This window comes from Panulirus ornatus, chromosome 39 (assembly GCF_036320965.1).
Source record: "Panulirus ornatus isolate Po-2019 chromosome 39, ASM3632096v1, whole genome shotgun sequence".
Taxonomy (NCBI): Eukaryota; Metazoa; Arthropoda; class Malacostraca; order Decapoda; family Palinuridae; genus Panulirus; species Panulirus ornatus.
The window spans coordinates 13,451,906-13,466,982 of record NC_092262.1 but is presented as its reverse complement, the minus strand read 5'-3'; the positions used below and the strand labels follow the sequence as shown (position 1 = coordinate 13,466,982).

The 15,077-nt window shown below is 39.1% G+C and overlaps 1 protein-coding gene across 1 annotated transcript in view; it reads left to right on the top strand.

Annotated features, from left to right (window-relative positions):
* Cbp80 (Nuclear cap-binding protein subunit 1) overlaps positions 1 to 15,077 on the top strand; it is a 32,394-nt gene that overhangs the window by 1,158 nt on the left and 16,159 nt on the right. Inside the window, exons 2-9 of the mRNA XM_071685181.1 lie at positions 801 to 889; positions 2,455 to 2,640; positions 4,850 to 5,030; positions 8,181 to 8,395; positions 8,686 to 8,849; positions 10,050 to 10,175; positions 10,424 to 10,595; positions 11,339 to 11,406. Coding sequence (XP_071541282.1) covers positions 801 to 889; positions 2,455 to 2,640; positions 4,850 to 5,030; positions 8,181 to 8,395; positions 8,686 to 8,849; positions 10,050 to 10,175; positions 10,424 to 10,595; positions 11,339 to 11,406 — 1,201 coding nt within the window. The remainder of the gene's footprint in view (positions 1 to 800; positions 890 to 2,454; positions 2,641 to 4,849; positions 5,031 to 8,180; positions 8,396 to 8,685; positions 8,850 to 10,049; positions 10,176 to 10,423; positions 10,596 to 11,338; positions 11,407 to 15,077) is intronic.

Sequence of the window (15,077 nt, the reverse complement as noted above, 5' to 3'; positions counted from 1 at the left end):
TTTTCTAAGGTTCTGTTGACTGTTGGTTGGTTCAGATCATATAGCTTTAAAGATATAGGGATTGAAGTACCGTATAAGGCGATCTGTTTCGCAGGTTATATTCCAATGATTCTATAGACATTTGAACATACATATACCTCTCAAAAGATAGAATGTTTTATGAGTGAGAATTGATTAACATTGGCATGAACGAATTTCCAAGTTTAAAATGGAGATCATGAACCTAGTACGTGTATGTCTGCTTTTGTAAATATTACCCGAAGATGGGTATGTTAGAAGGTATAGTATTCCTGATTTTGTTGTAAGGATAGGAGTAGTGAGCCTTGAATGCAAAGGAGAGGAATAGGATGGATGTGTTGGAAATGAAATGCCTGAGGACAATGGGGTGTGAAACAGACTGATTATGGAAGGAATGACAGTACTAGAAAGAGTGTTGATGAATTCAGTCAGGGCCAGCCAAGGTGTGTTGGAATGATTATGGGCATATGGAAGGAATGATTGAAAGAGACGAATAGAATATATGTTTCAGTCTTATGTGGACTGATCAGTTGTAGGGGGAGATTGAGAAGGAAAAAGTCTTAATGTCCTTTGTATTTTTGGTGAAGATGAATTGAAACAAAGATAAGGATGCCTTTTTATGTTGGGTCATATAGCTAGGAAGGAAAAGGTAAAGTGTACATTGCTTTTAGGGCCAGATAGCTTGTGAAGAAAAGCCAAGATGTATTTTGCATTCTCAAGGCCTATAGTAGATGAGAACTATTATACATGAAATAATTTTTTTTTTTTATTCATATTCACAGACTCCAGTCGTGATCGGAAGAGGCGTCGCACTGATGCTGTTGAAATTGAAGATCGCCTCGAGTCCCTTATTATTCGTGTTGGAGAAAAGGTTGGTTGTTGCTGCAGTGTTTCTGCTGCTTGTGCCTTTGGTCATTGTATGGGGCATGTGGGGGAGGTTGAAAACTATGATTGAAGTTGCTTTTCTCAATACTGAGGTGTTTTCAGTAGCCATATGAGGAAACAGAATGATATAGGAGAAATCAGAGAACCTGATGAATATCTCTTCCATTCTAGCATGCTGTCCCCTGAGGTCAAGTTTTGATCTTTCTGTGGTTCTATTCATTTCTGTACAGTTACATTTATACCTGTACCAGGGGTGCATTCTCTTGGTGTTGTTGTGATGCATGTTGGTAATGCACTAAACAAGCCCATTTTTCTCTAGATTTTTCTCTAACAGGTACTACATCATCTATTATTGACTTAGTTATTTATTCATTCCTGTCTGTGAGATACCATTTTTTATTTTATTACTTCTGACTGTTGAGATTTCTATTTTTGACTGGAACTAAATCCAATCTGAATATAAAAACAAATAAAAAGATTTGATGACTCTGTCATGCCTCTGCCATCAGCCATCTGAGGTCAGGTGTCATGCAATGAGAAAAGAAAATCCCTCAGTTTTATTGCTTGCCTTACTAGTTTTCTTCCAATATCTGTCTAGATATACTTCTCCAGATCTTCCTGTAATGTGTCCTGTATAAATATACTTCTCCAGATCTTCCTGTAATGTGTCCTGTTTTAAAACTAAAGGTAACATCTGTTGCACTTTCAGGACCAACATGCTCTTGTTGGAAATAATTTCTGAAAATAATTAAAGGAACCCCCAGTTCCTGCTTATAGAAATATTTCATCCAGTCTCTCTCATTCTTTTACATCCTCAAAATATGCCTCCTTCTTGACTTACAATTAATTTTTCCTGTTCTCCCCAGAATTGGTAATCCTCTTACTACACCAGCTTAACTACCAACTTTTTTTTTTAAACTCTTACCTAGCACTGCTCTGGTAGGCATAAAATAGTAAGGAACATTGTTCATGATTTTGGGTGATCAGGGTTTAAACATGCTTGAGGGGGAAAGGTGTGCACAGGATAGAGGGAGTTTGAATGTTATGGCATGCAGGGGTTGACATGTGGTCAGTGGACTGAACCAGGGCATGTGAAGTGTCTGGGGTAAACTATGGAAAGGTCTCTAGGGCTTAGTTGTAGTTAGAGAGCTGTGGTTCGGTGTATTGCATGTTACAGCTAGAGAATGGATGTGAGCAAATACAGCCTTTCTTCGTCTGTTCTTAGTACTACCTTACTAATGTGGGAAACAGCAGTCAAGTAGGAGAAAAATGAAATGTTCAAAGAGGTAATTGAATGATTAGAAGACAATGATGTCGTTAAGAGTACAGAATCTTTAGCAGACAAAAGTTTTTCAACTAGACAGACTCCCTAGCTTTGGAAATATGGTACACAGAATTCAGTCTGTTTAACCACATGAGGGTACAGTGAACTGAAATATGGGTTCACTGCAGTAGTAAGAAATGTTTGTAGAGCATTTTTGTGTATACCATTATTGTTAATGGCTGAGTCTGTATTTTACATAAAGGAGAAATATTTCTTATCGTCTACAGAGCACATCATCCCTGGAGAGCAACTTAGAGGGTCTGGCTAGTGTGTTGGAGGCTGACATTAATAATTACAAGAGTAAGATTCTTAAAATTCTTAGTGATTGTGCTGTCAAGATGCCAGAGAAGACTACTATCTATACTACTTTGGTTGGCCTTCTAAATGCTAAGAATTATAACTTCGGTGGAGAGGTAAGTGTGCTCTCTAATTATGGTATTGGAGTTAATATTTACATTTGTGACTGCATGTTATTGGTGTTGTTTCTGTTTTTGCTGCAAATTTCTATTTCTATATGAGCAAAGCAGGTTTCATATCAGTGTGATTAGTGGATGATATAGAGGTTTTCAAATATGCAAAGGTTTTCAACATTTTTTTTTTTTTTTTAAATGCCTGCACACTAGAGACCTTTACATACACTCACATATAAACCTAGGGAGAGTTATGCATTATGATAGTGTTTTAGTTTTCTTTAACAAATATGTTCGGAGCATGGTTATTTAAGTTTAGAATTTTCTTTAAAAAAATTTCAAATCGAGGATGGTTTTGATGTGAATGCAGTTTGTAAGAGTAGAAATATATGCATGTGGTGGGTTAGGCCTTTCTTTTGTCTGTTTCCTTGCGCTACCTCGCTAACATGGGAGACTGTGATTAAGTATAATAAAAAAATGATATTGATTTTATGGTAGTCACTGACATATGTTGGTTTGCAATGACCCTTACATTTTCCAGAGTGCCTCACAATAACAACACAAACACACAGTTAGAACCTCTTGTTAACTTTTCCAACAACATTTGCGGGATTAATTGTATTTCTTGCAAAATAGTTTATCTACTTTCCCAGATGAATGAAATCTTAAGATTATAAGTTTTTAGTAGTGACTGAAAAGGAAAGGTAAGTATACATAACAGTGTTATATGTTACTGTTTTCAGCAATATTGTAAAATTATTCCATGTTTATATATAATACGATTCATCTGTTGTCTAGAAAAAAAATGAGAAAAATTATCCTCCTACCTTACATGTAAAAATAAAACACAGAACATTGTCTGTACAAGCAAGTTGCAGTACCAAACTGAGCCTGGGAAATGCTACCCACACAAAGACTGGGAGACACATGATTATCATAAAAGCAGTAAAAGAGGTAAACGGAATTCTAGGATTTATAGGGTAGGCCACTTGAATTCAAGTTTAAGAAGCTAACCCTTACCCAGATTATTGTGCCAGTTTTGGTCACCCATCATGAAAAGAGATGCAGACAGTAGAGTGTAGTTTTGAGTTGCCAAAATGATTGCTGGACTGATAAAGTAATCGTGAGAGTCACGTGAAGCAGTTAAAGCTATATAGCTTAAAACAGAATGTTAAGCTTTTTATGAACAAACTAAAGGATGTGAATGGAAATTAAAGGACCAGATTTATATGGTGCTAAGCATCCCAATTTTGCCAACTTGTAAACACATCAAAAACATTGTACATTATATTATCAATAGTAATTTTTATTATTGCATTATTATGCATTATATTTACTTGCACTGCATTACTCATTACATCTAGAGAGTGGATGTGAGTGAATGAGGCCTTATCTGTTTCTGATGCTATTTCACGAATGCTAGGAACGGTAAACAAATATGAAAGGAAAAAGAAATAACTCACAAATGCAAGGCATTGTGAACAAATATGAAAGGAAAGAGAAGTAACTTTAGAGTTTGGTGAAAACAAGGTTAAAAGAGATAAGTGAATCATGGCATCAGTTATGGCATATAGCTGAACGAGTCATTCTTTATGCATGATGTTTTAGCCAGCCACCACATAGGGGTAAGGATTGACAGAGTTTGTGGGATGTGCAAATTTTTTCAACTTGTATTGATCATATTTATACTCAATAGGGATAAGTGATATTGTTTATTAAAACTTTTGTTGTTATGTATGACTAGGGATAATATATGGAATGGTTAACTAACCTGAGCAGTTGAAAGTGGCACAACAGTTATGTGTAAATTAGGTTCATTTTAAGCCCATGACTGACATTATTTGTACCTCCATAGATGTATGTAAGATTACATCTATTTCTCCCTAAGTCATCTTTTTGCTTTTCTGTTCTACTTACCTCTATGTTTTTGATCTCTTCCACAGTCACAAACAGCCTTTACATAAGCCTGTGTCCTGCTGCTGTTTGTATTCCTTTACACTTGCATGGCCTGTTGCTTCCCTTCCACACAATAATTGCTTCCCACACCAATGCCATCTACTTTATACAAGTGTGTGTTTTAGTTTGCATATTGTTTGCTACAGTAGATGTGAATTTGATGTTAGTAAGTTACAAAGAATGCAGTATTAATCTTCTTTCCTCATTCCTGTATAAAGTACAGTATTAATAGTTCTTTGTCATTTGTCTTTGATAGTTTGTTGATATGATGGCTCGGAAACTGAAAGAAGCACTGAAGACATGCATGTGGAAAACAGCCCGTTATGTGCTTCGTTTCTTCTCTGATCTTGTCAATTGCCATGTCATATCCACGAACTCACTCCTCCAGCTACTGCATACTTTTCTAGACACAGCACGCGATGACAACTCACCACAAGGTAAGAAAAAAGAAAAGTTGAACTATTTTATTTCATTATTAGGATCTAATAACCTTTTTTTTTTGTAAGTATGGTAAATATAATGAATATTACTTATCCTAGGGGATTGGAATGTAAGAATTCTGTCCATGTATCCCTTCAACTGTGGAAAAGGAGTGTAGGGTGGTGGAGATCATCCCCTGTTATATCAGTTTCCAAAGACAGGAAGGGAAGAAAAAGCCAAGCAAGGAAATTTTCTTGAAGACTTAGACTAGGGCGTTTGAATGTCATTGACATAGCCTGGGAATAAAACATGGAAAGATGTGCCTAGAATTCAAACCTATGCAGGCCTGACCTTTGTTAGGACTTGCATGCATCGTAATCAGTAATGGTAATTACTACACCTTGTAGGTCTATAAATAAAATGCCTGAGGACAACATATATAAGGGTGGGTTGTTAATGTAAGAGTGAGGTATGATACATGTAATAAGCGCAGTCAGATTGTGAAAGCTAATGAGATTGTGCTGAAATGCTTTGGACATATTGAGAGGATGAGTGGAGAAAGATTGACAAAGAGGATCTACAGTACTTTTCAGTAGTAGATGGAGCAAGGGGTGGGAGAGACTGAGGAGAGGATGGAATGAAAGAGACCATAAGGTATCATGCCCTGAACTTTCAGGATGTGAAAAAAGTGCATGGGGTAGAAAAGATTGGAGCGATGTAGTGTACAGCATGCAGTTAGTTGGCTGACCTAGGGCATGTGATGCTGTTAGGGTAATCAACAAGGACATTTGTGGGGCATGGCTGTAGATAGGCTCCAATTTTGGTGCAGCTAGAGGGTGGGTCAAAGCAAATGAGGTCTTTGGTCATCTGTTCCTGGTGCTACCTTGCTAATGTGGAAACAAAGAATGAGTACCAAAAAACCTCTTGCTGTGGATGAGAGGCTCCAGGTTTCATTGCGTGATCATCACAGTTAGAGAGTGGAAGTGCGCAACTGAGGATGTTATTTGCCTGTTCCTGAGGCGACATTGCTATGCTGGGAGAAGCAATTATGTAAGTATTAGAATTAATGCATATGACTATGAATTTCTTTCACCATTTAACATTCTTTGGTTTCAGTAAGATCATTGAAAACTTACTTCTACCTTGCTGGGACTTGCCATCTCATGGAAAGTGTCAGTTTGATCTGTTAACATAGTTGCTTTGAGATGAATACTTAAACTGGTAGCAATTTTATTTGGGATGAGCAGTTATGTTTACAATCAGACTGGGCTATCTTTCATGGCCAATTAGTGATAATGACTTGAAATATTTTGGATAAATGCAATAAAGTCTCTTTGTGATGCAGGGCTCAAAGAAATGACCATACTTGTCCAAAAAGAAGTGTTGTAGAAAGGCATTTTCATTTGGTGTTACCTCAATTGTAGGTGATTGCTAGGGAGTTGTTTATTTTTTCATATTTTACTTTCACACCTGCTACAAGTATTTTGTTTTTGCAATTTTTACTTATACAAATTTTTACTTGCACAAAGGCAAAGGGGATAAGAGTGAGTGCTCAAATTACAGAGGTATAAGTTTGTTGAGTATTCCTGGTAAATTATATGGGAGGGTATTGATTGAGAGGGTGAAGGCATGTACAGAGCATCAGATTGGGGAAGAGCAGTGTGGTTTCAGAAGTGGTAGAGGATGTGTGGATCAGGTGTTTGCTTTGAAGAATGTATGTGAGAAATACTTAGAAAAGCAAATGGATTTGTTTGTAGCATTTATGGATCAGGAGAATGCATATGATAGAGTTGATAGAGATGCTCTGTGGAAGGTATTAAGAATATATGGTGTGGGAGGCAAGTTGTTAGAAGCAGTGAAAAGTTTTTATCGAGGATGTAAGGCATGTGTACGTGTAGGAAGAGAGGAAAGTGATTGGTTCTCAGTGAATGTAGGTTTGCGGCAGGGGTGTGTGATGTCTCCATGGTTGTTTAATTTGTTTATGGATGGGGTTGTTAGGGAGGTGAATGCAAGAGTTTTGGAAAGAGGGGCAAGTATGAAGTCTGTTGTGGATGAGAGAGCTTGGGAAGTAAGTCAGTTGTTGTTCGCTGATGATACAGCGCTGGTGGCTGATTCATGTGAGAAACTGCAGAAGCTGGTGACTGAGTTTGGTAAAGTGTGTGAAAGAAGAAAGTTAAGAGTAAATGTGAATAAGAGCAAGGTTATTAGGTACAGTAGGGTTGAGGGTCAAGTCAATTGGGAGGTAAGTTTGAATGGAGAAAAACTGGAGGAAGTAAAGTGTTTTAGATATCTGGGAGTGGATCTGGCAGCGGATGGAACCATGGAAGCGGAAGTGGATCATAGGGTGGGGGAGGGGGCGAAAATCCTGGGAGCCTTGAAGAATGTGTGGAAGTCGAGAACATTATCTCGGAAAGCAAAAATGGGTATGTTTGAAGGAATAGTGGTTCCAACAATGTTGTATGGTTGCAAGGCGTGGGCTATGGATAGAGTTGTGCGCAGGAGGATGGATGTGCTGGAAATGAGATGTTTGAGGACAATGTGTGGTGTGAGGTGGTTTGATCGAGTAAGTAACGTAAGGGTAAGAGAGATGTGTGGAAATAAAAAGAGCGTGGTTGAGAGAGCAGAAGAGGGTGTTTTGAAATGGTTTGGGCACATGGAGAGAATGAGTGAGGAAAGATTGACCAAGAGGATATATGTGTCGGAGGTGGAGGGAACGAGGAGAAGTGGGAGACCAAATTGGATTTGGAAAGATGGAGTGAAAAAGATTTTGTGTGATCGGGGCCTGAACATGCAGGAGGGTGAAAGGAGGGCAAGGAATAGAGTGAATTGGATCGATGTGGTATACCAGGGTTGACGTGCTGTCAGTGGATTGAATCAGGGCATGTGAAGCGTCTGGGGTAAACCATGGAAAGCTGTGTAGGTATGTATATTTGTGTGTGTGGACGTATGTATATACATGTGTATGGGGGTGGGTTGGGCCTTTTCTTTCGTCTGTTTCCTTGCTCTACCTCGCAAACGTGGGAGACAGCGACAAAAAAAAAAAAAGAAACACATATATATGCCAGGAGAAGTTGGTTTAACTGTTAGAGCATTAGTCTTTTTGTCCTTTCCATTGCTCTTATGGAGGTATGAAATCTAATTATTCTCAAAGTTCTGTTTCTTCTCAGTTCGTAGTGACACATACGTGTATGCTGTTTTGAGCTGCCTGCCTTGGGTTGGGCGTGAGTTATATGAAAAGAAAGAGCAGGACCTTGAGCGATTACTGAAGCATATTGAAATATACATTAGAAAGCGCAGCCGCAAGCATGTTCCTGGTCTCAGGGTATGGCGTTCAGACCGGCCTCATCCACAAGAGGAGTACTTAGACTGTCTGTGGGCACAGGTATGAAATGACATGGAATGGTTTTAGAATTGATTTAGATGTTGATAAAGATTCGATCATCTTTTTGTAGATTTTGCTTAAGCCATATTTCAGCAATCATAAGTTGTACTGATCATCTCTTTGTTTCCTGTTCTTTCATCTTTGGATTTGTATGGCCACAGGAGTTGGAACTAGCATAGAAGTGTTTTTAAGGAAATATTTGTAGTGCTTTGATTATATGAGTCAGACTATGTATAGGGCATTGGAAGACAGTAAGTTGTTGTAGAGAATAAAAAATTTTTCTCTGCTAGATCTGCAAATTGCGATCCGACATGTGGCAAGAAAAGCACATAGCACGACCGTATGTGGCTTTCGACTCAATCTTGTGTGAGGCCTTACAGCACAACATCCCTCCAATCACGTTGCCTCCACATCATGCTGATAACACTTACCTCTTCCCATGGGTTGTTTTCAGGTATGTTTGATATGAAGAGACCAATGGTGACCATCATGTCTCTTAAGTATTCTGAACTGTGTGTAGAAGAATTTGCATTTGTCTTTGTCATTAAGCATGAAGGATTGGTTTTAGTGGCGAAGATGGTGTACCTCAGTTCAAGTTTTCTTTCCATAAAGCCAAACTAGAATACTCAGTCTCTCCAGTGTATTCCCATGTGATTTGTTTTTCAGTGACTCCCCCATCATATTATTTTTACTTTAGGCAATGCATTGAAGTTGTAGCTTTACAAGAAAAAAATGCAGATATAAGGAATCCTCACTGTGCGTTGGAGATGAGTCCTTAGAAAATGCAGCAACATTAATGTAGACCTAATTTTGTAGATAAGGATTATGTTCCTTAGGGTCATCCTCTCCCCCAAGTAAATATAAAGCTTTGGACAGAAAAGCAGAATGGCTTGAATATGAAATACAGGACATCAAAACAGGTGAACAAGTTGTAATAAGAAGATGAACAGTTTCTTGCCAGATTGTGACTACTGCAGAGATCCACTAGACCAGTTGAGAGAATAAGGAAAATCCTAGCAGAAGTGTGAACAAAATAGCTGTGAAAACAACATAATTGAGACGAGGAATTGCCCCTTTGAAAAACAGTGATGAACTGGTTAAAAATGAGGAGGTAATCAATATGAGTGATAACACTAACAAAAAAAAAAGCATACAGGGGTGATACGCTGTTCGTGGGTTGAATCACGTTATATGAAGCCGTCAAAGTATACTGAGAAATAGTGTGGGAGGGCTTGGTTGTGGCTTGTTATCTCTAGTTTAGGTGCACTGTGGATGACAGCTCGTGAGTGGATATGTGCAAATGAGATCGTGAGTGGATATGTGCAAATGAGATGACTTTTGTTTGTCTTTTTCCTGATATTACCATACAAAGGCAGGAAGAGCAAATATGTATTACAAGTCATATCAGAGTTTTGGTTAAGAGAGATCTGATAACTTAGAAGCCATTGTTTTATAGATTCCCAGTTTTATTTAAGAGAGAACATATACTTTAGAAGCCATTCAGTTGTATGGACTGGTTTACTGAAGGGAGAACTGATGATTTAGAAGATGTTCAATTGTATTGATTCGCAGTTTTACTTATGAGAGAATGGATAATTTAGAAGCCATTCAGTTGTATGGCCAAAATTAAATATTATCATCATTTACATTCCAGACTATTTGATTACACTGACTGTCCTGAGGGTCCTGTGCTTCCAGGTGCCCACTCCATTGAACGTTACTTGATTGAGGAGCACCTTCATAACATCATCAAGGAATATCACTTGGAGAGGAAGCAGTGGTAAGCAAATTTGTTTTTATATAAGCATCCAGATTAGTTCAAAGACTTTTAGAATATAGCTTTAGATCACTGACAATTGAGAGCATTGAGATATTTCCCGACTAGTTATCATTGTTGAATATAGAAAGGGTTTATATGATGTGTAAGTGAAGCTAAATGAGGTGATAGTCAATACTGTCTTTTAGGTTCGTTCAGTAGTTGAATAGCTAAGTATTCATGTAATGGGTATATTTTGTTTTCATTCAAAGTGCTGCTTTCCTGCTGGACTTTCCCCTGAAGCACAAGATCCCACTAGAATACATGATTGTGGAAGTAGTGCTGGCTGGACTCTTCCATCTTCCATGCCCCCGGTACATCGAAATCTGCTTTGGCTCTTTACTAATTGAGCTCTGTAAACTTCAGCCTGCCACCATGCCTCAGGTGGGTGATGGCTTCTTGAAAAAAAGATAAAAGTTGTAAAAGTTCTTGGGATTTTCTTTGTTGATTTTTGTTTCATACTCGTTTGCTGTTTCCCGTGTTTGTGAGGTAGCATCAGGATTAGATGTGAAACACCCTCATTTTCTCGCATCCAGTTTCTGTCTCTCATGGATAGTGACCCAAAACAAGTACTCTTCATTCACAGCCAAGCCACACAGACCTTTCTGTTTTTATTTCCCACACTGCTTCTGGTGCCTGGTTCAGCTCATTGATAGCATGTTTCCCCCTGTGTACCACTTTGCTCCAGTTCACTCAATATCATGCACACCTCACACCCTTCTGTGTTTTTAAGCCCGATTTTTCAAAGCCTCTCCACTCCTGGATATCTAAAGTGGTCCACTTCTTCCAGGTCCTCCACATTAAAGCACACTTGAGTCCACTTATCTTACCCCGCCTCTGCTAAACTTCATTACTCTCCTTATAATCAAAAGTAGAATATGAGATTGGAGAGAGATGTTCAGTATATTTTGATGAAAATATAGAGCACATCAATTCAAGAAGTGCTTGTCAGCTGTGATGATATGAGTTACAGTTTATATGAAATCAATATTAGAAGTTCAACTTATACCCTAGCTAATGGATAAGTTATTAGAAGTTCAACTTATACCTTAGCTAATAGATAAATTATTTACACTAGTGACTTTATGATTGTGATTCTTAGTTGCTTGATATTTGTGTATTCACAGGTCTTGGCCCAAGCTGTAGAGCTGCTTTTTGACCGCATAGACACAATGAATGTCTGCTGTTTTGACAGGTTGGATAGTTTAAACTTGTTTACTAGTCATAAGCATTTATTTGTAAAGAATATTCTTAAATAATTTTCAGACTCGGAAAATGGGTTTTGATCCTAAAAAGCCTTCTTGAGTCCCAGTTGAGTAATTAAGGATACACCAACTAGCATCCTGTTCCAAAAATATGTTGTTTTTGGATAGATTTTCGTGAATGCTGTCTTGTAAGTTAAAGCAGGAAGGCACTTAGCATAGGTCAGTTTGATCATGTCACCTGGAGCTATCTTTAGGTTAACATAATATACCTTTTTAACATGATGTGATTTGTAACCATGTACAGTTATTAGTGTGAAACAAAATGTGCTGGGTAGGAAAATATTCCTTGTGATTTAGCATTTAAATTGGCCTAGTTCAGATGCTAAATCACATGGAAATATTCCTGTCATACATGATTTCGTGTTTCACATATGTTGTACAGGTATCCTGGGACTGCTTTGCGAAGGCTCAGAAAAGTGTCTCCTCTATCATATTCCATATTCTCAGAATTTACTAAAAGTAGTGTAATGGATAGTGGAAGATCATACCCAATTTTCTTTTTTGGGGGGGGAGGGGAATTATCAATTAAACTGATTTTTAAAAGTATTGTAAAGGCGTATTCCATGCAGATATTGAGAATATGTTCAGGGTTTTGTGCTCCAGGTTATTGACTAAATTTTTGTTATGCTTAATTGTGTAGTATGAAGTTTAAGATTACCTTTTCAACAAAATTGTCCACTTTTCAGTAATCTGTAGAAATAGACCTTTAAGGAATATATGGTCTTGATTGTTTAAAGTTTGTATTTTTAGCTGATAATTTTTGTATTTATTATTATTATTTTGCTGTGTCGCTGTCTCCCGCGTTTGCGAGGTAGCGCAAGGAAACAGACAAAAGAAATGGCCCAACCCACCCCCATACACATGTATATACATACACGTCCACACATGCAAATATACATACCTATACATCTCAATGTACACATATATATATACACACACAGACACATACATATATATCCATGCACACAGTTCACACTGTCTGCCTTTATTCATTCCCATCGCCACCTCGCCACACATGGAATACCATCCCCCTCCCCCCTCATGTGTGCGAGGTATATAAAAAAAAAAAAAAAAAAATATATATATATATATATATTTATTATTATACTTTGTCGCTGTCTCCCGCGTTTGCGAGGTAGCGCAAGGAAACAGACGAAAGAAAAGGCCCAACCCACCCCCATACACGTGTATATACATACGTCCACACACGCAAATATACATACCTACACAGCTTTCCATGGTTTACCCCAGACGCTTCACATGCCCTGATTCAATCCACTGACAGCACGTCAACCCTGGTATACCACATCGATCCAATTCACTCTATTCCTTGCCCTCCTTTCACCCTCCTGCATGTTCAGGCCCCGATCACACAAAATCTTTTTCACTCCATCTTTCCAAATCCAATTTGGTCTCCCACTTCTCCTCGTTCCCTCCACCTCCGACATATATCCTCTTGGTCAATCTTTCCTCACTCATTCTCTCCATGTGCCCAAACCATTTCAAAACACCCTCTTCTGCTCTCTCAACCTCGCTCTTTTTATTTCCACGCATCTCTCTTACCCTTACGTTACTTACTCGATCATACCACCTCACACCACACATTGTCCTCAAACATCTCATTTCCAGCACATCCATCCTCCTGCGCACAACTCTATCCATAGCCCACGCCTCGCAACCATACAACATTGGTGGAACCACTATTCCTTCAAACATACCCATTTTTGCTTTCCGAGATAATGTTCTCGACTTCCACACATTCTTCAAGGCTCCCAGAATTTTCGCCCCCTCCCCCACCCTATGATCCACTTCCGCTTCCATGGTTCCATCCGCTGCCAGATCCACTCCCAGATATCTAAAACACTTTACTTCCTCCAGTTTTTCTCCATTCAAACTTACCTCCCAATTGACTTGACCCTCAACCCTACTGTACCTAATAACCTTGCTCTTATTCACATTTACTCTTAACTTTTTTCTTTCACACACTGTACCAAACTCAGTCACCAGCTTCTGCAGTTTCTCACATGAATCAGCCACGCGCTGTATCATCAGCAAACAATAACTGACTCACTTCCCAAGCTCTCTCATCCCCAACAGAGTTCATACTTGCCCCTCTTTCCAAAACTCTTGCATTTACCTCCCTAACAACCCCATCCATAAACAAATTAAACAACCATGGAGACATCACACACCCCTGCCGCAAACCTACATTCACTGAGAACCATGGCTGATTCATGTGAGAAACTGCAGAAGCTGGTGACTGAGTTTGGTACAGTGTGTGAAAGAAAAAAGTTAAGAGTAAATGTGAATAAGAGCAAGGTTATTAGGTACAGTAGGGTTGAGGGTCAAGTCAATTGGGAGGTAAGTTTGAATGGAGAAAAACTGGAGGAAGTAAAGTGTTTTAGATATCTGGGAGTGGATCTGGCAGCGGATGGAACCATGGAAGCGGAAGTGGATCATAGGGTGGGGGAGGGGGCGAAAATTTTGGGAGCCTTGAAAAATGTGTGGAAGTCGAGAACATTATCTCGGAAAGCGAAAATGGGTATGTTTGAGGGAATAGTGGTTCCAACAATGTTGTATGGTTGCGAGGCGTGGGCTATGGATAGAGATGTGCGCAGGAGGATGGATGTGCCGGAAATGAGATGTTTGAGGACAATGTGTGGTGTGAGGTGGTTTGATCGAGTAAGTAACGTAAGGGTAAGAGAGATGTGTGGAAATAAAAAGAGCGTGGTTGAGAGAGCAGAAGAGGGTGTTTTGAAATGGTTTGGGCACATGGAGAGAATGAGTGAGGAGAGATTGACCAAGAGGATATATGTGTCGGAGGTGGAGGGAACGAGGAGAAGAGGGAGACCAAATTGGAGGTGGAAAGATGGAGTGAAAAAGATTTTGTGTGATCGGGGCCTGAACATGCAGGAGGGTGAAAGGAGGGCAAGGAATAGAGTGAATTGGAGTCATGTGGTATACAGGGGTTGACGTGCTGTCAGTGGATTGAATCAAGGCATGTGAAGCGTCTGGGGTAAACCATGGAAAGCTGTGTAGGTATGTATATTTGCGTGTGTGGACGTGTGTATGTACATGTGTATGGGGGGGGGGTTGGGCCATTTCTTTCGTCTGTTTCCTTGCGCTACCTCGCAAACGCGGGAGACAGCGACAAAGTATAAAAAAAAAAAAAAAAAAAAAAAAAAAAAAAAAAAAATATATATATGAGGGGGAGGGGGATGGTATTCCATGTGTGGCGGGGTGGCGATGGGAGTGAGTAGGGGCAGACAGTGTGAATTGTGTGCATGGGTATATATGTATGTGTCTGTGTGTGTATATATATGTGTACACTGAGATATATAGGTATGTATATTTGCGTGTGTGGACGTGTATGTATATACATTGTGTATGGGGGTGGGTTGGGCCATATCTTTCGTCTGTTTCCTTGCGCTACCTCGCAAACGCGGGAGACAGCGACAAAGCAAAATAAGATATATAATAAGAATATATATATATATATATATTTATTGTTATCCCTGGGGATAGGGGAGAAAGAATACTTCCCACGTATTCCCTGCGTGTCGTAGAAGGCGACTAAAAGGGAAGGGAGCCTCCCATCTCG